General features: G+C 29.2%; 1 protein-coding gene across 1 annotated transcript; it reads left to right on the top strand.

The window, feature by feature from the left end:
- Nucleotides 1-613: 613 nt before the first annotated feature.
- Nucleotides 614-24,702, top strand: LOC141723484 (putative dolichyl pyrophosphate Man9GlcNAc2 alpha-1,3-glucosyltransferase). The gene is made up of 7 exons (XM_074525303.1): nucleotides 614-855; nucleotides 1,235-1,657; nucleotides 1,815-1,998; nucleotides 2,109-2,216; nucleotides 2,888-3,049; nucleotides 23,584-23,836; nucleotides 23,943-24,702. The coding sequence occupies exons 2-7, from the start codon at nucleotides 1,302-1,304 to the stop codon at nucleotides 24,383-24,385; spliced, it is 1,506 nt and encodes a 501-aa protein (XP_074381404.1). The 5' UTR covers nucleotides 614-855; nucleotides 1,235-1,301; the 3' UTR covers nucleotides 24,386-24,702.
- The last annotated feature ends 254 nt before the right edge of the window (nucleotides 24,703-24,956 follow it).

Raw genomic sequence — 24,956 nt, 5'->3', positions numbered from 1 at the left:
TTCACCCCTCCGTGTGTGATTCATTACCTAACAAAATCACAAGATTTGGGGTGAATATAAAAATTTTGGAAAAAGAAAATCTAATCCCATTAAAGTTAAAATGTTTGAATAAAATCTTTACTTCCGAATAAATGGCCTTGCGAATGGGTATTTAATTAGAGGTTTTGTGAAAATTCAAAAGATTTTTAAAAATTGAAAATCTGTTTGACTCGATTTTGTGCCAAAAAACGAGTTCTCAAAACTCGGATAATACTCGAAATGAGTATTCACATTACTAATCAATTATCAAAATTTATTAATTTTATTTCTATAAAATATTAAATTCATTTTATTCTAATTTTTGTGTACGTGTTTGTATATTAAAAACTTACATATTTTTTGTAAGATAATGTGTAATTATATAAAGCACTAATAAAAATTTAAAATAATTACATATATTAATAATTTAATATCACACTAAAAATAATAAATTTTATGTAGATCTTATATTTAATATTTTTTAATTTTTCCAAATATATTTTGTTCTTTTTTTTTGTTTGGAAACCAATCAAATAAAATGATAGAAATATTCTAATTCTAATCGATAAATATACTATTTATGAGTTATCGAAATTCGAACAAAAATGAACACCAATCTTCAAGACTTCAATACTTCAATACTTCAACTGCAGAATTAGATTTGCCTGGTAAACAGTCGATATATCATCTCCCTCTCTCTCTCTCTGTCTCTCTCTCTCTCGCACGCGCACTAATCAATCACCTATTTAGAGTGATAGAGAGAGTTGACAAAGGTTTGATTCATAGCTTGGTGCAGAACAAATACAATAAACAAAGATTCAGCTTCAGTCCCAATAGGTAATGCAAATGTTAGTTATGTATTTATTTGTGAAAGACTGTGTATAATATTACATTTTAAAGAATGTGCAAGCTTGCGTGTTAGTCGAATTATTTACAATTTCAGTTTAAGCTTTAATTGTTTTCTGCGAATTGGATGTTTATGTATACAATTACAATTAAATTTAATTGCTAGCTCTCTTTTTTATCTATACGATCGTATTAAACAATGCCAAATTTGCTTTAGGAATTGCGATTTGGTGGAATTTGTTGCAAGTGTTGCGTTATTTTTAGCATATTGTGATGCTGATTGGTATTGTTTAAGGTTGTTTGGGGATTGTTGTGCACTTGATGCCTGATTTGGGCTCATCATTGTGGGCTGTGTTTCATTGTTTTGCAGATTTTCGAGTATAATTCCGTTGCGGTGTAAGGCTTTATTTATAGATGAAAGTGTAGAGGAAAGAGAGATGGACAAGAGGATAACAGATAAGGAGGATTATAAAAATAGTGTTGTTTTGTTTCTTTGCATTAGCGTGTTTGCACTTTTGGTTCGAGTTGCTGTATCATTGCATCCTTATTCAGGTGCTGGAAATCCTCCTAAGTATGGGGATTTCGAAGCACAAAGACACTGGATGGAGATAACACTTGGTCTTCCCCCTAAGGAGTGGTATCGCAACAGTACCGTCAATGATCTCAGCTACTGGGGGCTTGATTATCCTCCCCTTACTGCTTACCAGAGCTATGTACATGGTCTTTTACTTAGATACTTCCACCCTGACTCTGTCTCGCTTTATACTTCACGTGGTCATGAATCTTATCTCGGGTGCGTATTCTAAAATTTAGAAAATTTTCCAGGGAAGTCATTTGTATTTATTTCTACCAGTATGCATATATTTACTGCCATATCATCTGTTTTTATATTAGTAATTGAAACCATTGTCCATAGATTCGTTAACCTCTCTTTTTGTCTTTCCCTGCAGAAAACTTCTCATGAGATGGACAGTTTTGTTGTCTGATGCCTTGATATTCTTTCCCGCAGTTCTTTGTTTTGTCATTGCGTATTATTCTGGACAACCGAGTACAAGTAAAAATAACATAGCATGGCATACCACGATCATTCTCCTTAGCCCATGCCTCATCCTGATTGATCATGGTCACTTTCAGGTACATTTATTATCAGAATCATGGAAGTTGCTTTATAGAAGTAACATACTAACAGCTGAAATTGTAATGTTTGTCTTGTGTTCTAAAGGTTCTCATCCGTTTTTTGTCAGTATAATTGTATTAGCTTGGGCCTTACTGTGGGAGCTATTGCCGCCATTATATCTGGAAAAGAGCTTGTTGGTTCTTCTCTGTTCTGTCTTGCTCTTAATCACAAGCAGGTTTTCACAATTCCTATGAATACATTTCTAGCTCAAAGTTATGAATCTTGAGCAATTGGAACTATAGGCTTGCCTTTGCTCAACTCTCTTGATGCTCTTCACCATGTATCTGGACAATTTACGTTATCCAAATGTGTAAACTTTTTGGTGTTTCCTTCGTGTTCTTGTCTACCTGTTTAGGCGCTTTATAGTGGAAAAATGTAGTGGGATAGATTTTTAAAAATATTATTCGATCCGATTGAAAAGAAAAGGCAAAACAACTATAGTACTATACTACTATTATTTTAAATTGCTGGCAGGTGGGGACTTTGCCAAAGAATTTTGCTAGCAGTTAATCTCATAGCTTAAGGTCTCCCATAGCCATAAGGGGGTGTACACAAATTATATGAAGAATGAACATTTAAAATTGGTATACTTCAATATCACCACTATAATAGTAATATAGTATTGTCAAGGATTTCTGCATATGGTAGCTTCTATTTTTCATGATCTTAAATACATTTGAAACTGAACATTGGTAAAATGAGTTTCATCATTAAATTCTAAATGGTGAGTGTAATACAGGATTTTAATAAAATCCTTAACTATATATACTGATTTTCCGAACTATAGAATAATCTATAATAGCGTAACAATCTTTTGATTAGACATTCTGTTTCATGTTTGTGCAGATGAGTGCCTATTTTGCACCTGCATTTTTTAGCCATCTCTTTGGTAAATGCCTAAGACGTAGAAACCCATGTTTCGAGGTATTCAAATTGGGGTTGGTAGTCTTGGGAACATTTGTTGTGGTATGGTGGCCTTATCTTCATTCATTGGATTCCTGTCTAGAGGTAAGAACTACAACTTCTTACACATGCTGCCATGCTGGTCTCACTAACTTTAAGCATCAGTGTAATAGTTCATGCTTGCATTTCTTCTCTGAAATTGTCTTTTAAATTTAAACAATGCAAAAACTGCATTGGATAGCAGTTTCACTGTGTTAAAACAAAATAAAAAAAAAATCAGTCCAAGCATCTATGTGGAGCAATAAATAATTATTATTATAATATTATGCTTGTGCGAAAGCAATTTTTTTTAGAATGGGGGTGTAGCGAGGATCATTAATTTTACAATTGGGGATTTGTAGTAGTGATTCATTGTGATATATAACAAGCTCTAGAGATAAGGGAGAGGGAAAAAACATAGACCGCGCCACGGTCTTGGATTGCAGGAAAAAGGTGAGTGACATAAGAAAGGGGAGGTAAAAATGATATGGTGGATGCATAAGAAAAAGATTTTCACGAATCTTAATCCAGAACATGGTTCTTAGAAGTCTCAAACCAGGAGAGCAGGACTTGATAATTAGGCCAGTGAAGAAATACAATTCTCTTAACTGCTAAACCATCTCCTTGATTAACTCTGTCAGATGATATAAGCTACAATTAATGGTAATCTGTTATTTGATTGCTTAACGGGGAATATATCTGATTGCATTGACTTCTAAATATATGAATCGCATGTCTTGAGAATACGAGATCTTGACCAGACAATTAATCAAGTAAAAGCATCTATGTGCAGCAATAAATAATAATTATAATTTTATGCTTGTACGATATAAATACATATCTTTATGTTACAAGTTGTTATCAGAGCATTGATTATATTTAAAGGTAGGAAAGGGAACCTAGGATTATAGCTTAGAAGTGTAGGAGTAGGAGTGACAAGTGCGAAAAAGTTGGATTATTGTTATGTGTGTTTGAAAAATAATTCGAGGATTTTTTGTCAAGAGTGCGAAAGTTTGGAAAAGGTTGATAGGTGACTGGTAGACTAATCATTACTACTACTACTACAATTTTGTAATTTCAAGTTTATGAAATTGATGTGTTCATCAGATGACACATTTGGACGGGCATGTGTAAGATTTATAAATGTTACAAAGAGGAGTTTTGGAGTTTAAACTTAGATAATTAAGTAAAAACATTATAATGGTTGTCCTGAGAAATTAGGCTGCACATTTGTAAATGTGTAAGAAGGATTGTGGTATTTTGACGAATAATGTGTATGGAAGAATTGTGATGATTTGACGAAAGTACTTAATGTACATTTCCTATTATTCTATCATCCAATACATATATCTGTATAGGAGTATCAATATTTTTCTGAAAATATGCTTTTATTGTAAATTCTATAGCCCAAAAACATGAGAATGTAATAGATACAGATACAATAAATGGAAAAATAAGAATAAATTTAATAATAGATGGATTAATAAAAAGAGAATTATCCAAATTAAAACAAAAGGAAGCAAATAAACTAAAAAATATATATTTTGGAGCAATAGAATTTACAATAAAAGCATATTTTCAGAAAAATATCGATACTCCTATACAGATATATGTATTGGATGATAGAATAATAGGAAATATACAAGATTCATTAATAGCGGTAATAAAAGGAAACTTGATATATCAGAAATTAAAATTTATAATACAATCCGATTTCAGTATATCACTAAGGGATGGAAATAAAGAAAGATCTTTAACATTATACTATAAGTTAGATGGAATAAAAATGCAAAAAGGAAGTAAAGTTATTAGTATAGAAACCAAAATGGTTTATGCTATGACTGGAAACCATCACGTAAAGAAACAAACGGAATTAGGAATAATAGTACCAAAGTTATATAATGATATATTAGAAAAAATTGAACATAAAGAAGAATCTCAAATAACAATCCCAGAAGAAATTACAATAGATTTTAGTAATAGACAAATGATTCCAAGACAAAGAATTAAACCAATATTAGAAGGATCTAGATTAAGTTTTAGAAAAGAACAAAATCCTATAAGATTAATTAGATCAATGAGTATGATGAGTAGAAAAATAGATTTAATAAAGATAGATACTGATAGTTTGAAAATAAAAATAATAATATTTAACGAAACAATAACAAGAGACTATATAGCAGAAATTAATACAGGAGCTACCAAAAGTTTTATTCATATAAGCAAGGTAAATGAAGAAAATTGTAAATGGATAGAACCTCAGACTTACAGATATGCAGAAAATGATAGAGAAATATTTATTACTAAATGTACTAATTTAAAATTTAAAATATTAGACTTGGAATATAATATAAATATAGGAGTAATAGAATATATGATAGTTCGAGTGAATTATTATTAGGGAGCGACTTCTTAAAAATGATAAATTATAAAATTAATAATAATGGAATAAAAATAGTAGATCAAGGAAAAGAAAGATTTATAGAAAAACTATGAATATGCAAGAAAAATTAAGAAATAAGAAAGAAAAGTTAAAGAAGATACAGAGTATGTTAGAGAGCGAAATAGATTCACAAATAAAATACTTAGAATGTAAGGAAAGACAAACAAAGTTAGAAAATGATATTAAGAAATTAGAAGAACAAAGTAAAAATACTAGTAAATATTGGATAGATGTTGGAAATGGTTGGAAGAAGCGAATCAACAAATAATAAAATGTCAGACTCAGAATTTATAAAAAATTTATGGGAAGAAATAATAGTTAAGGAAAAACTAAATATAATAATGAGACTGATAGAAAAACAAGATAATCAAGAAAATTTGAGACAAATAATAAGAGAAGAGTTAACAAGCTTATGGAATAATTCTGAAATACCTACTTTAAAAATGATACTAGACAAGTTAATAAAATTAGAAGAAGGAAAACAAGAAATTATACCAGAAAAAGAAATTACAAATAAGCCAGAACTAAAAGCCATAAATGCATGGAGAAGAGTTAATGAGCCAATGATGATAGATATAAGTAAAATGAAACCTAATATATCTGAATCAATAGGAAAAGTATTAGATAATTTGGGACAACATAGTAAAAAAGGAAAGTTCTAATGGAAACTAAAGAACAAAAAGAATATAATGTGATAACATTTTTAAAGAATCATGGAAAAGAAATTTTAGAAAGAGAAAAATATAAGTATGAACCATTAAAAAAAGAAACAACTAGTGAAACTAAAGCTGAGTTTAAGATTGATACAACTGTGATAGAATATTTAAAGTCAAAATTAGAACAACAAAAGGAAGAAGTAGAAGAAATAAGAACGGAGAATAAAAAACTACGATTAAATACTAATGAAGAATGGTTAGAAAAATATAAAAAATATAAAAATAAATATAAAGAAACTAAAAAGGAACTAAAAGAGGTAAAAAGAGATTTAAGACAAACAAAAAAGGAATTAAATGAAAAAACAGAAGAAAATAAAAAAGAAATAGAAATATTGAAAAAGCAATTAAATAAGTTAAAAGGAAAAAAAAAGGATACAAGTGAAGTTTCTAGTAGTGTGTCTACAAATAATAATACAAGTACTAGTGAATCGGAACAAGATAATTTAGGGAAAACGGTGAATATAATAGAAGAATATAACAGTAGTTATGAGGAAAATACTGAAATAGAAATAGAAAATAAAAATATAATAGAAGCTTTAGAAAGAATGAAAAATGTAAATGCAGTAATAAAACAAGAATCTAATTGTGACCAAGAAGATAAAGATAATTATACTGATATAGAAACTGAAGGAATAAAAAATGAGGAGATGAATAACTACCCGGAAGAAGAAGTAACTGACCATAATATGGAAGTTATAACAAGATATAGGAACACGATACCAAAACACATACCAATAGGACAACATAATGAATTTAAAGAATTCATAGGATCAATGTCACAAGGCGTAAACTTAAATGGATACTTTTTAGACTTAGATAATGTATATGAAGAACAATAAATTAGCATGAGAATAACTGATTGGAATTTAGGAATGTATATAATATTAATGAACTCCACTCATACAGATGAGTTAGAATATACTTATAACTTGATCTCAAAAACGTTAATTGGAAAGGTAGCATATTGGATAGAATCCATAGAATATCAGTTAAAAACTGAAGTACTAAGGTATGCAACGGATTGGAAATCAATGTTACAAATATTTGATATGATATTAAAAAGAGAATTCTTAGGAGAACCTTGGATAGTAGCTAGAGATCAAGTTCTAATAGAAAGAAAAATAGAAATAATAATGAATCTAAATAATATGAAATGCTGTAAAATTAACAAGTTACCAGAATATACTATAAGTTTTACTAAATTCTTTTATGAAGCTAGATTCTTACCCGAAGAAGGACATATATATCAACAATTATATTATGATCATTTACCAGAACCTTATAATACTGAGATAACTAAGGAATATAATAAGTTAGAACCTCGTGAGAACACTCTAGGTGAAATAATAAGAGTACTAAGAGGATATCTAATGAGAAAATGTGAAGAATATAGGGTACAACAGAAGGTTAAAAAGGATAAAAAACTAGGATTAAGAGAAATATGTGGATTCACTGAAAAAAGACTAGTATTTGGATGTGAAGATAAAAAATCCTATAGGAACTATAAGAAGAGGTATAATAAGAAAAAATCATATGATAAGTACAGAAGCAAACAAAATAGAAATAATTATCCTTATAAATACAACAGATATAAGAGAAAAAGATTTAGGAAATTTAGAAATACACCAGAAAATAGGAGAAGATATAAAAATAAGAGAAAGTTTAGAAGAAAACCTTTTAAAAAGAAAGATATAAGTGAATGTAAATGTTGGAATGAAAAAGGACATTATGCTAATAAATGTCCTAAACTGAATGAAAAGAAAGTAAAATATATAAATACATCACAATTCATAATGGAAATAGAACAAATTAAAGAAGATGACAATAAATGGTATGAATATGAAGAGTTTTATGTTAGTGAAACTGATAATAAAATAAACTTTATAAATTATGAATCATCTAGTGAAAGCAATTGAGAGGAATGTTAGCAATATACATAGAAGCAGATGTAGAATATAAAAAATATAAATTTCTAAAATAAAAAATATTTATAGATAGTGGAGCAGATCTATGTCTAGTAAAAAAGGAAGTTTTAGCTTCATATAGATGGGAAAAATCTAATGCACATAGAACTAGGGTATCAGGATTTAATGAACAAAAGAAAGAATTAGATATAATAGCAAAAAAGATGAGAATAAAGCTAAATAAAAAATTGTTCAGTTTACCTATTGTATATCAGAATAAGATGAAGCAATCAATATTATTAGGAAATAACTTCTTAAGATTATTTTAAAACACATAGTAACTTCAAATACCCTATCATTACAAACTCCGTGTAATAAGTGGATAGTATTAAAAAGAATTATGCCAATAAGTACTATAAATACTATAAGAATAAACAATATAAGAATAGAAAGAAATAATAATTTACAAGAATTAACTGAAAAATATAATAATTTATTAAAATCCAACTTCGGAGAAAATCCTATGAGTTTATGGGATAAGGAAAAGATATATGCTGAAATAAAATTATTAAAACCTAATGATATAATAAGATCTAAACCTATAAGGTATAGCCCTTCAGACCAAAAAGAATTTGATAATCAAACCAATGAATTATTAAAACTAAAATTAATACAAGAAAGTAAAAGTCCACATAGCAGTCCGGCTTTCCTTGTAAGAAAACATAATGAACAGAAAAGGGTAAAAGCTCGTATGGTAATAATAGACTATAGAGAATTAAATAAGAAAACTATATTTGATGGATATTTCTTACCATATAAAAGAAATCTTATAAATAGACTAGGAAATAAGAAATGGTTTAGTAAATTCGATTGTAAAAGTGGATTTTGGCAAATAAAATTAACCAAAGAATCAAGGCCTTTAACAGCCTTTAGTGCTCCGCAAGAACATTATGAATGGATAGTATTACCCTTTGGATTAAAAAATGCGCCACAAATATTTCAACGAAGAATGGACCAAATCTTTAGAAAATTAAAAGATTTCTGCATAGTATATGTAGACGATATATTAATACATAGTGAAACTCTAGAAGAACATATAAAACATTTAGAGCAATTTATAAAAACAATAAACCAACATGGAATATTATTGTCTGAAAAGAAATCTGAAATCTTTAAGAATAAGATAGAATATTTAGGATACAAAATAGATAAAGAAGGTATACAATTACAAGATCATATAGTAACAAAGATTGTAAATTTTAAGGATAAATTAGAAAATATAAAAGAGGTACAACAGTTTTTAGGAATAGTAAATTATGGCTCAGATCATATTAAAGACTTACCTAAATTAAGAAAACCATTACAGGAACTAACAAAAAATAAACCTTTTCAATGGACAAAAGAACATAAAAACTGTATAAAAATTCTTAAGGAAAAGTTGAAAGATTTACCAAAACATAGAATACCCATAGAAACAGATCATTTAGAATTATATACTGATGATAGCGATATAGGATGAGGAGCAGTCCTAATAGCATATGAGAAGGATGACATAGATAAAGAAAAGCCACATATATGTGGATATGCAGGAGGAACTTGGAAACCTAATGAATCAAACTACCACATAAATGAAAAAGAACTATTAGCCGTAAAATATGGGATTAAGAAGTTTCATTATCATTTATTGCCTGTTAAATTTGTAGTAAGAACAAATAATACTCCAGTAAAAGCCTTTATTACTAATAAAATAGAATTATTACCAGAGTTAAATAAAAGAAGAAAATGACAATCTTTTTTCTGTTGTTATGATTTTGTAATAAAAAATATATCTGGAACAAAAAATGTGTTAGCTGACTATCTTAGCAGAGAAAATAAACAATGAAAATAGAATATACAAGAAGACAAGCTCAACCATGGAAAATAATATCGGGATCTTTAATAATATGGACTACTACTTCAGAAGCTGTAGAATTCATAAAAAGTTTTGCTCTCGAAGGATTAGATGAAAATAATACAGAAAAACTAGAAGAAGCATATAAAGGATTTCTAGAAATAGAAAAACACATTGGTTATTATTTCACTCCTAATAGAAGGTATATTGATGAATTATTAATATCAATTATTAGAAAATTAAATGCCATTGAATGTCATGCATTTTGTTTTTGTAAAGGGAAAATTTAATTGTTTGTTGTTCTTAGAGGATAACAAAAGATGGAAAATTTTGAGAAATATATCACTGATGTCACTTCTTATATATCAACCAATAATGAGAAAATCACCAAACTCCAAAAGGAGATAGAAACCCTGGTTCAGGAGAACCAACATTTTCTGAAACAAATTATGGAAGCTATAAAAGACAAAACAACTCTACAAGATTCAGTTGCAATCCCTACAATAAAACCTATAACATTTTCATCAAAGCTTGCAACCATGCCATCACCTTCAACCAACATATCAACTACTCTGTCAAATTTATCAATGAGTGATAAGCTGAAACACTCACCTGAGATAGTGAAAACATATGAGCAAATGATGAAATATTATGATTATAAATCTAACCCTGATATTTGCAGACTGACAAAATCTACAAAATATCCCAGATATATTTGTTGTGAAAATGCAAAACCTGACATAGTCTATAACCTGTTTATACATGGTTTTGTTGATAAGATCTTAACAAATGAAACCATGTATTGTATATCAAAACTATCAAGTATAATTGTCAAATCCATGGAAGCTATGGTACGGGAAATGGGAGCAGGCTCATACGGAATACAAGTTTTTGATGCATCAACCGATCTAGTTGGAAAACCCATAATAATGTCTACTATTTAAATTGGGAAGGAATATGGCAGATATTGTGGGAAAAACCAAAAGCTTGAAATTGCTAAATCCCTGTGATATTAACAAATGCCAGGAATGGTTATGTGAAAAACGAGCCATTGGACTAGCTACCCTCAGGTCCAAAATACAAGATATACTACGAGCTCGGAAAGTTATAATCATTTCTGAAAGCCATGGTGGAGGTTTCACCGAGACTATAATAACCTTATATTATGATAATATTATACAAAATTCAGGTACTATGGCATTAGAGATAATGCTTGATAAAATAGAAAACCTGAAATATAATCATGCAAAACATACTACTGAATATTATCAAAGAATAACAGGTCCTAGAAAGAGACCTATTATCAGTCTAAAAGATGATGATAAAGGGAATTCTGATCCCTTTGCATGATACAAAAATGGTGTGATACACCAAAACACTGTAAATTGAATGGTGAAAACCAAAAAATATGAAAGAGTTATATTACCAGGAGATATAAGATTCCCTTCAACAACAAAATATCAAGGCAAAATGACAAAAATGGAGAAAGAAGAAAAGAAAAAGCAGATTCCCTGGAAAAGATGACAGATCCTGCAAGATATCATGGCAGACACAGAAGATAAAGATGAAGAAAATATGAAGAGACGACAAAAGAAGAAATGGCAGAGAAAGAAAATAAAAGATTCCTGGAAAAAACCTGCAAAAGAGAATTATTAGTAATTATGTAAAAGAAACCGGTTATCCCGGTAATCTGTAACCATATAGAAGGACTACTATAAATAAGTCCATGCATGAAATGTAAAGGATATCTGAAATTTCTGAAGTTAAAAAAAAAAAAATTCTCTCTTTGAATATGTCTGGCTAAACTTCTTCACTCTCTATAATCTCTACTAAGAATATATCATAATAATAGAAAAAATTATTTTATATGTATTATACACAATCAGGATTGATTCAGGAAAATAATACCTTGAAGAATAGCAATATGGAAGAGACCGTGTGAGGACTCCTGCATCCAGCCAAGAATATTCAAAGGTGCTTGGAGAGCGTTAAGGATAATAGGGCAAGGGTGAGTTGAGACTTCCGGTGACCAGAAAACTATTGTAAGAGGTAAAAATTTTGATTTAAATCTTATTGTGTATGATAGCATTATGAAATAATGTTCTCTAAGATTGTGATGTTTAATTAGTATGAGGTTATAGGGATGATTTCATTTAAAAAAATGAATTCGTTTTTGTCTACTGCTTACTACATGCGAAAGGTAACCATATTAATCGATATGAATATGTATTTTAATGCGCCTTCCCTCTTTAGGGTTGTTAGATATATAAACGATCCAGAAAAGAAACCTAGCCCCAGAAATTGGTATCAGAGCCAGTAATAGGCGGGAGATGAACAACTAACATATTTCTTTCTTATTTCTTAATAGGCGGGAGAAAAGAAACCTAGCCCCGGAACTTTTCTTTCTTATTTCTTAATTTTTCTTGTATATTCTATTTTCATTGTTTATTTTCTCTGCTAAGATAGTCAGCTAACATATTTTTTGTTCCTGATATATTTTTTACTACAAAATCATAACAACAGAAAAAAGATTCCCATTTTCTTCTTTTATTTAATTCTGGTAATAATTCTATTTTATTAGTAATAAAGGCTTTTACTTGAGTATTATCTGTTCTTACTACAAATTTAACAGGCAATAAATGATAATGAAACTTCTTAATCCCATATTTTACAGCTAATAGTTCTTTTTCATTTATGTGGTAGTTTGATTTATTAGGTTTCCAAGTTCCTCCTGCATATCCACATATATGTGGCTTTTCTTTATCTATGTCATCCTTCTCATATGCTATTAGGACTGCTCCCCATCCTATATCGCTAGCATCAGTATATAATTCTAAATGATCTGTTTCTATGGTTATTCTTTCACCTTTTCCTTAAGAATTTTTATACAGTTTTCATGTTCTTTTGTCCATTCAAAAGGTTTATTTTTTGTTAGTTTCTGTAATGGTTTTCTTAATTTAAGTAAGTCTTTAATATGATCTGAGGCATAATTTACTATTCCTAAAAACTGTTGTACCTCTTTTTTATTTTCTAATTTATCCTTAAAATTTAAAATCTTTGTTACTATATGATCTTGTAATTGTATATCTTTTTTATCTATTTTGTATCCTAAATAGTCTATCTTATTCTTAAAGATTTCAGATTTCTTTTCAGACAATAATATTCCATGCTGGTTTATTGTTTTTATAAATTGCTCTAAATGTTTTATATGTTCTTCTAGAGTTTCACTATATATTAATATATCGTCTACATATACTATGCAGAAATCTTTTAATTTTCTAAAGATTTGGTCCATTCTTCGTTGAAATATTTGTGGCGCATTTTTTAATTCAAAGGGTAATACTATCCTTTCATAATGTTCTTGCGGAGCACTAAAGGCTATTAAAGGCCTTGATTCTTTGGTTAATTTTATTTGCCAAAATCCACTTTTACAATCGAATTTACTAAACCATTTCTTATTTCCTAGTCTATTTATAAGATTTCTTTTATATGGTAAGAAATATCCATCAAATATAGTTTTCTTGATTAATTCTCTATAGTCTATTATTACCATACGGGCTTTTCCCCTTTTCTGTTCATTATGTTTTCTTACAAGGAAATCCGGGCCGCTATGTGGACTTTTACTTTCTTGTATTAATTTTAGTTTTAATAATTCATTGGTTTGATTATCAAATTCTTTTTGGTCTGAAGGGCTATACCTTATAGGTTTAGATCTTATTATATCATTAGGGTTTAATAATTTTATTTCAGCATATATCTTTTCCTTATCCCATAAACTCATAGGATTTTCTCCGAAGTTGGATTTTAATAAATTATTATATTTTTCAGTTAATTCTTGTAGATTATTATTTCTTTCTATTCTTAGATTGTTTATTCTTATAGTATTTATAGTACTTATTGGCATAATTTTTTTTAATACTATCCACTTATTACACGGAGTTTGTAATGATAGGGTATTTGAAGTTACTATATGTGTTTTAAAATAATCTAAGAAGTTATTTCCTAATAATAAAGATTGCTTCATCTTATTCTGATATACAATAGGTAAACTGAATAATGTTTTATTTAGCTTTATTCTCATGTTTTTTGCTATTACATCTGATTCTTTCTTTTGTTCATTAAATCCTGATACCCTAGTTCTATGTGCATTAGATTTTTTCCATCTATATGAAGCTAAAACTTCCTTTTTTACTAGACATAGATCTGCTCCACTATCTATAAATATTTTTTGTTTTAGGAATTTATATTTTTTATATTCTACATCTGCTTCTATGTATATTGCTACCATTCCTCTCAATTGCTTTCACTAGATGATTCATAATTTATAAAGTTTATTTCATTATCAGTTTCACTAACATAAAACTCTTCATATTCATACCATCTATTGTCATCTTTAATTTGTTCTATTTCCATTATGAATTGTGATGTATTTATATATTTTACTTTCTTTTCTTTCAGTTTAGGACATTTATAAGCATAATGTCCTTTTTCATTCCAACATTTACATTCACTTATATCTTTCTTTTTAAAAGGTTTTCTTCTAAACTTTCTCTTATTTTTATATCTTCTCCTATTTTCTGGTGTATTTCTAAATTTCCTAAATCTTTTTCTCTTATATCTGTTGTATTTATAAGGATAATTATTTTTATTTTGTTTGCTTCTGTACTTATAATATGATTTTTTCTTATTATACCTCTTCTTATAGTTCCTAAAGGGTTTTTTATCTTCACATCCAAATACTAGTCTTCTTTCAGTGAATCCACATATTTCTCTTAATCCTAGTTTTTTATCCTTTTTAACCTTCTGTTGTACCCTATATTCTTCACATTTTCTCATTAGATATCCTCTTAGTACTCTTATTATTTCACCCAGAGTGTTCTCATGAGGTTCTAACTTATTATATATTCCTTAGTTATCTCAGTATTATAAGGTTCTGGTAAATGATCATAATATAATTGTTGATATATATGTCCTTCTTCGAGTAAGAATCTAGCTTCATAAAAGAATTTAGTAAAACTTATAGTATATTCTGGTAACTTGTTAATTTTACAACATTTCATATTATTTAGATTCATTATTATTTCTATTTTTCTTTCTATTAGAACTTGGTCTCTAGCTACTATCCAAGATTCTCCTAAGAATTCTCTTTTTAATATCATATCAAATATTTGTAACATTGATTTACAATCCGTTGCATACCTTAGTACTTCAGTTTTTAACTGATATTCTATGGATTCTATCCAATATGCTACTTTTCCAATTAACGTTTTTGAGATCAAGTTATAAGTATATTCTAACTCATCTATATGAGTGGAGTTCATTAATGCTATATACATTCCTAAATTCCAATCGGTTATTCTCGTGCTAATTTCTTGTTCTTCATATACATTATCTAAGTCTAAAAGTATCCATTTAAGTTTACGCCTTGTGACATTGATCCTATGAATTCTTTAAATTCATTATGTTGTCATATTGGTATGTGTTTTGGTATCGTGTTCCTATATCTTGTTATAATTTACATATTATGGTCGGTTACTTCTTCTTTCAGGTAGTTATTCATCTCCTCATTTTTTATTCCTTCAGTTTCTATATCAGTATAATTATCTTTATCTTCTTGGTCACTATTAGATTCTTGTTTTATTACTGCATTTACATTTTTCATTCTTTCTAAAGCTTCTATTATATTTTTATTTTCTATTTCTATTTCAGTATTTTCCTCATAACTACTGTTATATTCTTCTATTATATTCACCGTTTTCCCTAAATTATCTTGTTCCGATTCACTAGTACTTGTATTATTATTTGTAGACACAGTACTAGAAACTTCACTTGTATCCTTTTTTTTCCTTTTAACTTATTTAATTGCTTTTTCAATATTTCTATTTCTTTTTTATTTTCTTCTGTTTTTTCATTTAATTCCTTTTTTGTTCGTCTTAAATCTCTTTTTACCTCTTTTAGTTCCTTTTTAGTTTCTTTATATTTATTTTTATATTTTTTATATTTTTCTAACCATTCTTCATTAGTATTTAATCGTAATTTTTTATTCTCCGTTCTTATTTTTTCTACTTCTTCCTTTTGTTGTTCTAATTTTGACTTTAAATATTCTATCACAGTTGTATCAATCTTAAACTCGGTTTTAGTTTCACTAGTTGTTTCTTTTTTTAATGGTTCATACTTATATTTTTCTCTTTCTAAAATTTCTTTTCCATGATTCATTAAAAATGTTATCACATTATATTCTTTTTGTTCTTTAGTTCCATTAGAACTTTCCTTTTTTACTAAGTTGTCCCAAATTATCTAATACTTTTCTTATTGATTCACATATATTAGGTTTCATTTTACTTATATCTATCATCATTGGCTCATTAACTCTTCTCCATGCATTTATGGCTTTTAGTTCTGGCTTATTTGTAATTTCTTTTTCTGGTATAATTTCTTGTTTTTTCCTTCTTCTAATTTTATTAACTTGTCTAGTATCATTTTTAAAGTAGGTATTTCAGAATTATTCCATAAGCTTGTTAACTCTTCTCTTATTATTTGTCTCAAATTTTCTTGATTATCTTGTTTTTCTATCAGTCTCATTATTGTATTTAGTTTTTCCTTAACTATTATTTCTTCCCATAAATTTTTTATAAATTCTGAGTCTGACATTTTATTATTTGTTGATTCGCTTCTTCCAACCATTTCCAACATCTATCCAATATTTACTAGTATTTTTACTCAGTTCTTCTAATTTCTTAATATCATTTTCTAACTTTGTTTGTCTTTTCTTACATTCTAAGTATTTTATTTGTGAATCTATTTCGCTCTCTAACATACTCTGTATCTTCTTTAACTTTTCTTTCTTATTTCTTAATTTTTCTTGTATATTCATAGTTTTTCTATAAATCTTTCTTTTCCTTGATCTACTATTTTTATTCCATTATTATTAATTTTATAATTTATCAATTTTAAGAAGTCGCTCCCTAATAATAATTCACTCGAACTATCATATTCTATTACTCCTATATTTATATTATATTCCAAGTCTAATATTTTAAATTAGTACATTTAGTAATAAATATTTATATATCATTTTCTGCATATCTGTAAGTCTGAGGTTCTATCCATTTACAATTTTCTTCATTTACCTTGCTTATATGAATAAAACTTTTGGTAGCTCCTGTATTAATTTCTGCTATACAGTCTCTTGTTATTGTTTCGTCAAATATTATTATTTTTATTTTCAAACTATCAGTATCTATCTTTATTAAATCTATCTTTCTACTCGTCATACTCATTGATCTAATTAATCTTATAGGATTTTGTTCTTTTCTAAAACTTAATCTAGATCCTTCTAAAATATGCTTTTATTGTAAATTCTATTGCTCCAAAATATATATTTTTTAGTTTATTTGCTTCCTTTTGTTTTAATTTGGATAATTCTCTTTTTATTAATCCATCCGTTATTAAATTTATTCTTGTTTTCCCATTTATTGTATCTATATCTATTACATTCTCATGTTTTTGGGCTATATACCTAACTTCCTTATTTCTTTCAAAATATGATGTCTTGAATATCTTTTTTATTGTTAATTCTTCTGTTTCACTTTGAATTTGATTATATATATATGGTTTAAAACTTAGGGTTTGTGATGTTCCTCCTTCGTATTCATCGATTTGATAATATATATCTTGTTGTTCAATTATTTCTTCTAATGACATTTTATCCATCTATATTTTATCCAGTTATATTATTTGTTAAAATTATTCTTTTAAGTCCTTGTATTCTTAGTTTATCATTTCTAAATGTTATTCTTTTCGCTATTCTCTCTTGTCCATGTTATTTTATTTTTTCTTTCTAGTAATTTTTCCAGATCTATTTCTAATTTTTCTTGATTTTTTATTAATTGCTTTAGTTTTCTATTATTTCTAGTTATTGCATTTGGATCTGTCCAATTCATTTTTTAATTTTTTGTCTCAAATCGTTTATTAATCTATATTGTTCAGTTAATACTTCTTTTAAGTCTTTTATTTGGATTTCTAAATTAGTTTCTTCAATAAATTTTTCTCGTTTTAATAAAAGATTTTCTTCCTCTAGTCTCCTAATTTTTTCATCTCTTTCTTCCAACATTGTTCGTAACATAGCTATAATATCTAATTTTTCATTTATTATTTGCATGCTTATCTTACAACTTTCAATATGTTGATTTATTAGCCTGTTATATGTTGGTTCTTTATCAGATATATACTGAATTGATCGTATCCTCAAATCTTCCATAAGTCAAATTCCTTCTTATTAATTGTCTGTATAAAATTTTCTTACACATCTGTTGTGTTGCTTTGTTTTCTACTATAAATAAAATTAATAGAGTTGCTATTATTTTAGATTTATATTCTTTATTCGTTTCTCTATTTATTCTTGCTGGAGGTCTCATTTAACCTTCAAATTTTATTTCATTTTTACTATTCATTAGTTACTATTCACTATCTGCTATTCACGGCTTACTATTCACGGCTACTTTTGCTACAGTGTTTTTACTGTTCATCTCCCGCCTGTTACTGGCTCTGATACCAATTTCTGGGGATAGGTTTTTTTTCTGGATCGTTTATATATCTAACAACCCTAAAGAGGGAAGGCGCATTAAAATACATATTCATATCGATTAATATGGTTACCTTTCGCATGTAGTAAGCAGTAGACAAAAACGAATTCATTTTTTTAAATGAAATCATCCCTATAACCTCATACTAATTAAACATCACAATCTTAGAGAACATTATTTCATAATGCTATCATACACAATAAGATTTAAATCAGAATTTTTACCTCTTACAATAGCTTTCTGGTCACCGGAAGTCTCAACTCACCCTTGCCCTATTATCCTTAATGCTCTTCAAGCTCCTTTGGATATTCTTGGCTGGATGCAGGAGTCCTCACACGGTCTCTTCCATATTGCTATTCTTCAAGGTATTATTTTTCTGAATCAATCCTGATTGTATATAATACATATAAAATAATCTTTTCTATTATTATGATATATTTTTAGTAGAGATTATAGAGAGTGAAGAAGTTTAGCCAGACATATTCAAAGAGAATTTTTTTTTAACTTCAGAAATTTCAGATATCCTTTACATTTTATGCATGGACTTATTTATAGTAGTCCTTCTATATGGTTACAGATTACCGGGATAACCGGTTTCTTTTACATAATTACTAATAATTCTCTTTTGCAGGTTTTTTCCAGGAATCTTTTATTTTCTTTGTCTGCCATTTCTTCTTTTGTCGTCTCTTCATATTTTCTTCATCTTTATCTTCTGTGTCTGCCATGATATCTTGCAGGATCTGTCATCTTTTCCAGGGAATCTGCTTTTTCTTTTCTTCTTTCTCCATTTTTGTCATTTTGCCTTGATATTTTGTTGTTGAAGGGAATCTTATATCTCCTGGTAATATAACTCTTTCATATTTTTTGGTTTTCACCATTCAATTTACAGTGTTTTGGTGTATCACACCATTTTTGTATCATGCAAAGGGATCAGAATTCCCTTTATCATCATCTTTTAGACTGATAATAGGTCTCTTTCGACCTGTTATTCTTTGATAATATTCAGTAGTATGTTTTGCATGATTATATTTCAGGTTTTCTATTTTATCAAGCATTATCTCTAATGCCATAGTACCGGAATTTTGTATAATATTATCATAATATAAGGTTATTATACTTTCGGTGAAACCTCCACCATGGCTTTCAGAAATGATTATAACTTTCCGAGCTCGTAGTATATCTTGTATTTTGGACCTGAGGGTAGCTAGTCCAATGGCTCGTTTTTCACATAACCATTCCTGGAATTTGTTAATATCACAGGGATTTGGCAATTTCAAGCTTTTGGTTTCTCCCACAATATCTGCCATATTCCTTCCCAATTTAAATAGTTGACATATTATTATGGGTTTTCCAACTAGATCAGTTGATGCATCAAAAACTTGTATTCCGTATGAGCCTGCTCCCATTTCCCGTACCATAGCTTCCATGGATTTGACAATTATACTTGGTAGTTTTGATATACAATACATGGTTTCATTTTTTAAGATCTTATCAACAAAACCATGTATAAACAGGTTATAGACTATGTCAGGTTTTGCATTTTCACAACAAATATATCTGGGATATTTTGTAGATTTTGTCAGTCTGCAAATATCAGGGTTATATTTATAATCATAATATTTCATCATTTGCTCATATGTTTTCACTATCTCAGGTGAGTGTTTCAGCTTATCACTCATTGATAAATTTGACAAAGTAGTTGATATGTTGGTTGAAGGTGATGGCATGGTTGCAAACTTTGATGAAAATGTTATAGGTTTTATTGTAGGGATTGCAACTGAAACTTGTAGAGTTGTTTTGTCTTTTATAACTTCCATAATTTGTTTCAGAAAATGTTGGTTTTCCTGAACCAGGGTTTCTATCTCATTTTGGAGTTTGGTGATTTTCTCATTATTGGTTGATATATAAGAAGTGACATCAGTGATATATTTCTCAAAATTTTCCATCTTTTGTTATCCTCTAAGAACAACAAACAATTAAATTTTCCCTTTACAAAAACAAAAATGCATGACATTCAATGACATTTAATTTTCTAATAATTGATATTAATAATTCATCAATATACCTTCTATTAGGAGTGAAATAATAACCAATGTGTTTTTCTATTTCTAGAAATCCTTTATATGCTTCTTCTAGTTTTTCTGTATTATTTTCATCTAATCCTTCGAGAGCAAAACTTTTTATGAATTCTACAGCTTCTGAAGTAGTAGTCCATATTATTAAAGATCCCGATATTAATGTACGTAGAAGACCATGGTTAATCTAGAAAAGGACGATAGGTTTTAACATTTTACTTTTCCCGGGAACGTGCTAATATTTGAGAACAGTTTAAGGTTGATTACATCTATGGACAATGAGGCTACTAGGGAGTTTGAGAATTATTAGGTGTCAGATTAGTGTCTTTTGTATAACTGAACCTGTCTTGAAGTTCTTTAAATTGTATAGAGATAAAGTTTTAAGCATGCAGAAGTCGTAAACACAGTTCCTTTATTTTTGGATCTGATTTGACCATATGACATTCAAATAACTAAGTTTTAGGTGCAGTCACTAAGTTCTTTGAAAATATAATGTATTGGCAGCTTGAGTTATTTTGAATAGTTGGTTAAGAAAACTAGATGACAGTGGTCGGTTCATAACATTCTGTTCATTTGCGTGATTGGTTTTCTAGTACAACTTAATTTCATCAAGTGATTGGGGACTCTCTTGGATTTATTAATGGTCACTAACACCCCAGCTCTGGCCCATGTAGTAAGGTTACACCATTTGAAATGGTGGAGAGCAGAGGAAGAGATTGTGATATTGTGCAACACTGCAAGCATCTTGAACATTTTTTATCGCCATTATCGGATGGAGTGCAGTACGAAACCAGTGCTAAAATATACTGCAGACCACTAAATTCTAAGAACTACAATAAGATCTATTTTTGTAAGATTAAAAAGCAACTGAGTGTGCTAGAAATTATAGATGTTGCTGCATCTGCGACTGCGAGTACTGTAAATATATCACCGGCAGAGCTATAAAATTTTGAGAGCCAAATTATGCTAAGATACTCTGCAATTAAAGGTGAAAACCAAAGCTGGGAAATCTTGCCTCTAGTTGTAGTTTTCTTTTGTTCAAAATTATCTCGGGCTTGTGATGTTGCAGATTCTAAATTCTAAGAGGAAATTTTTATTATGATCTGTGGTTGGTAAGTTGTATCTTAAGGGTGAGAGTCAAGGAAAAAAAGAAAAAAAAATTTATACCGAGTCCATCCAGCAGCTTCTAAAGTCAGTTACATAGGTTAACACTAGAATGATTTCATATAGAGTATGCCAATTACATCCTACTTATCTTGTGACTCTAATAGTTTTTATTTGTTTATTCCAACCTTTCTCATTAATACAGCATTTGGAAGAAAAGAACAATCTCAGCAAATTTAGGTGCTGTGAAAAATTTAAGTAAGAGTTTCACAAAGAAAAAGATCATGTCTCTGGAGGTGATTCAACAGAAATAGTAAACAGGCTCGAAGAGTATGCCTTGTGTTCTTAAACACAGATATCGTTAAATTCTTAGAACATCAATTCAGAAACTTGTGTCAATTTTCTAAACTATGTACTGGATAATTGAGGTACTTTTGTAAATGAAGAATTCTTAGATCTTAGAAGTTACTAAAAGCTAAGGCTAGGCGTTAAATCAATGAACTTTATCATTTGATTTAAAAAATTTCTGGGCCAACACCTCGTGTTTCAAATTTACAAGGAGCCTGCTTAACAAAATTAAATGTTTGCTTAGTTTTGATCCTTCATCAGCTGCACGAGGCGCGAGCCAAATCCTTTTAATTTTAGGAAGTAATATAATATTCTGTAGAGCTTAACTGATAGTTTTAGATTCCTGAAACTATGATAAAGGATATACAATTTTATGAGGTTGAAAGGAAAGAAAGTAATGTTGAACTGAAACTTTAAGTAGTTGCAGAGTGAGTCGGACAAGAACTACGCGGTTACTGATTTAAAGAAGACATTTCGTCTGCTGGTGATCTAGTAAAATTTTCTTTTAAAAAAATATAGTGATATATTTGTTAATTTAAAGTGAGTCACGATTCGTGATATAAGCTAAGATCTCTAGGATGAAGAAGCATATAGGCGTAAACTCATATTGATACATTAGAGAAGAAACCCCCAAATAAACTATATATGAGGAGCTCGCCATCGAGTACTCCTAGACACAGATTTTATACGTGATTGCTATGATAGTTAATAGACTCTAATCTATATCCATATTTGAGGAAGTAGGTGATTTCTATTTAATAGTTTTGTATAAAGTAGTCTGAGAGATGCAGCATTAAGCTCCTGATGTTACAATATAGTACTTTTACTTATAAATGATATTTTATTAATTTATCCGATGTAAATACATATATATTACTTTATTATGAAGATAGAAACTAGGGTGTTACAGTTTAGTGAGGATCATGATCGTAATGATGCAATAAATATTAGTTCCACGAAGAGCCAATAAATCGCTAGTAAGTGTGTTCTTAAATAATGAAAAAGAATGAATAAAATTATTAAATATATATTTTTTGCTCCATATAGATGCTGACAGTTTTTTTTCTTTGTGGTTATTACATTCACTATTGTATAAGGGATCCAAACGATGACTGTCAGTCGAATAGCAATTGCTCAGCTAGCAGAAAGGCTTAAAACATTTTCAATTGATACTTTTGCATAATATACACCATCCATTCAAAAGTGTAACACCCCATCCTAGTAACAAGCATAGTTATTACAATAATTATAACAAACATTGTTATGCTAGTGGACAGGAGCCATTTCCAACTCCTTTTTATGTTGAATAATTTGAATAGAACTGAACAGGTTCACCTGGCCCTCTGAGAGTAGAGGAAGATAATTAAGGTGAAAGATATTAATTTAAAGTTTCATTATAATCTTTGTGAAAGAGTAATGTATGAGAAGTGATGTTAAAATAAGTGATTTTACAATCAATCTTTTTATGGTGAGTGTAATTGTTTATTATTTGTTGAGGATACCAGTGTTTCGTTATTGATGAAGCTTGTTGTAGGTGCTCTCTCGTCTAGCTCCGTTTGAGAGGGGGATTTATGAAGATTATGTGGCTAATTTTTGGTGCACAACTTCAATTATAATAAAGTGGAAGAGATTGTTCACCACTCAGTCACTAAAGCTTCTTAGTCTTTCTGCTACCCTTTTAACATGTCTGCCTTCAATGGTTCAGCAAATGCGATATCCAAGCAGGCAGGGTTTTTTGTATTCGCTGCTAAATAGTGCATTCTCCTTCTACTTCTTCTCATTCCAAGGTATTTAAGGTTTTGCCTTACTCTTTAATTTAATACCTTTTCACTCGTGATTTTACATCACATTAACCGTGAATAAATTTATACTTTTTCTCTTGAAATAAAACAGTACATGAGAAGTCTATTCTACTGCCTCTCCTGCCAGCAAGTTTATTGGCTTTAGAAGAACCATCTATTTTCCGGTGGCTAATACAGTTCTCAATGCTCTCCATGTTTCCCCTTCTTTGTCGTGATAAATTGGTAATGCCATATGTTGCCCTATATGGTATATTTATCCTTCTTTACAATGTGCCTGGTTGGAAACAAGATACAAGGGGAAGAAGTTCTGTGCCCATGTCGTTATTAGTTGCTGTTATTACTATGGTATCTTTTTTTCTTCACGTCATCTACTTGACCATGAGTCCGCCCATGAAGTATCCATTTCTCTTTGAAGCCATCATTATGCTCTTGTGCTTCTCCCAGTTCATAGCAGTAGCTATTTACACAAACAAAAAACAGTGGATGTTATCAGAGCAGTACTTTGCTCCGATGGCCAAAGAAAAGCGCCTCTGATTTTTAATTGTGTACATTATCCACTTTTTGATGATTTTGTCTTCTAGAATTGGTGGATCAAAATATCTACCTATTAACATACTGCAGACGATGTTTCTCAATAGCCCAACTGAGTTTTATCTAATTTACCGAGGCGGATGTTGATTGTCGTGTTTATTCGACTTGCTATCAACTTTCCTTTCATATAGGAACATTATACATTATATATTCGATAACCTATAGTAATGTGTAAAACAACGTTTCGTTTTAGAACGGACAAGTCAGTTGATTTAATTTCCTGAAATGTTCTATGGTAAGTCTAGAGTTATTCAAGCTGAGTAACTTGAAGTATTAAATCTTGCCTACTTGTTGATTTTTATATACTAGGATGTTGGAACATTCCTGCCAGTTCTGAAAGTGGAAGATTCATCAGCCATGGTAAATATGAGACGATTAGCCTTTTCAGCTAGTTGGTAATTTGAGGCTGCCCTAGAGGGACACTAATGATTTATGTCAAGTTTGAAGTCAAATTATAAGCAACTCCACCACTGTGGTCTATTAATGATTTTGTTCCACTTGCTTGTGGAAAGAA

This window comes from Apium graveolens, chromosome 5, assembly GCF_009905375.1.
Source record: "Apium graveolens cultivar Ventura chromosome 5, ASM990537v1, whole genome shotgun sequence".
In the NCBI taxonomy this organism is placed as follows: domain Eukaryota; kingdom Viridiplantae; phylum Streptophyta; class Magnoliopsida; order Apiales; family Apiaceae; genus Apium; species Apium graveolens.
Note: the sequence above shows the minus strand (reverse complement) of the source record. Positions and strands in the feature narration are given on the sequence as shown.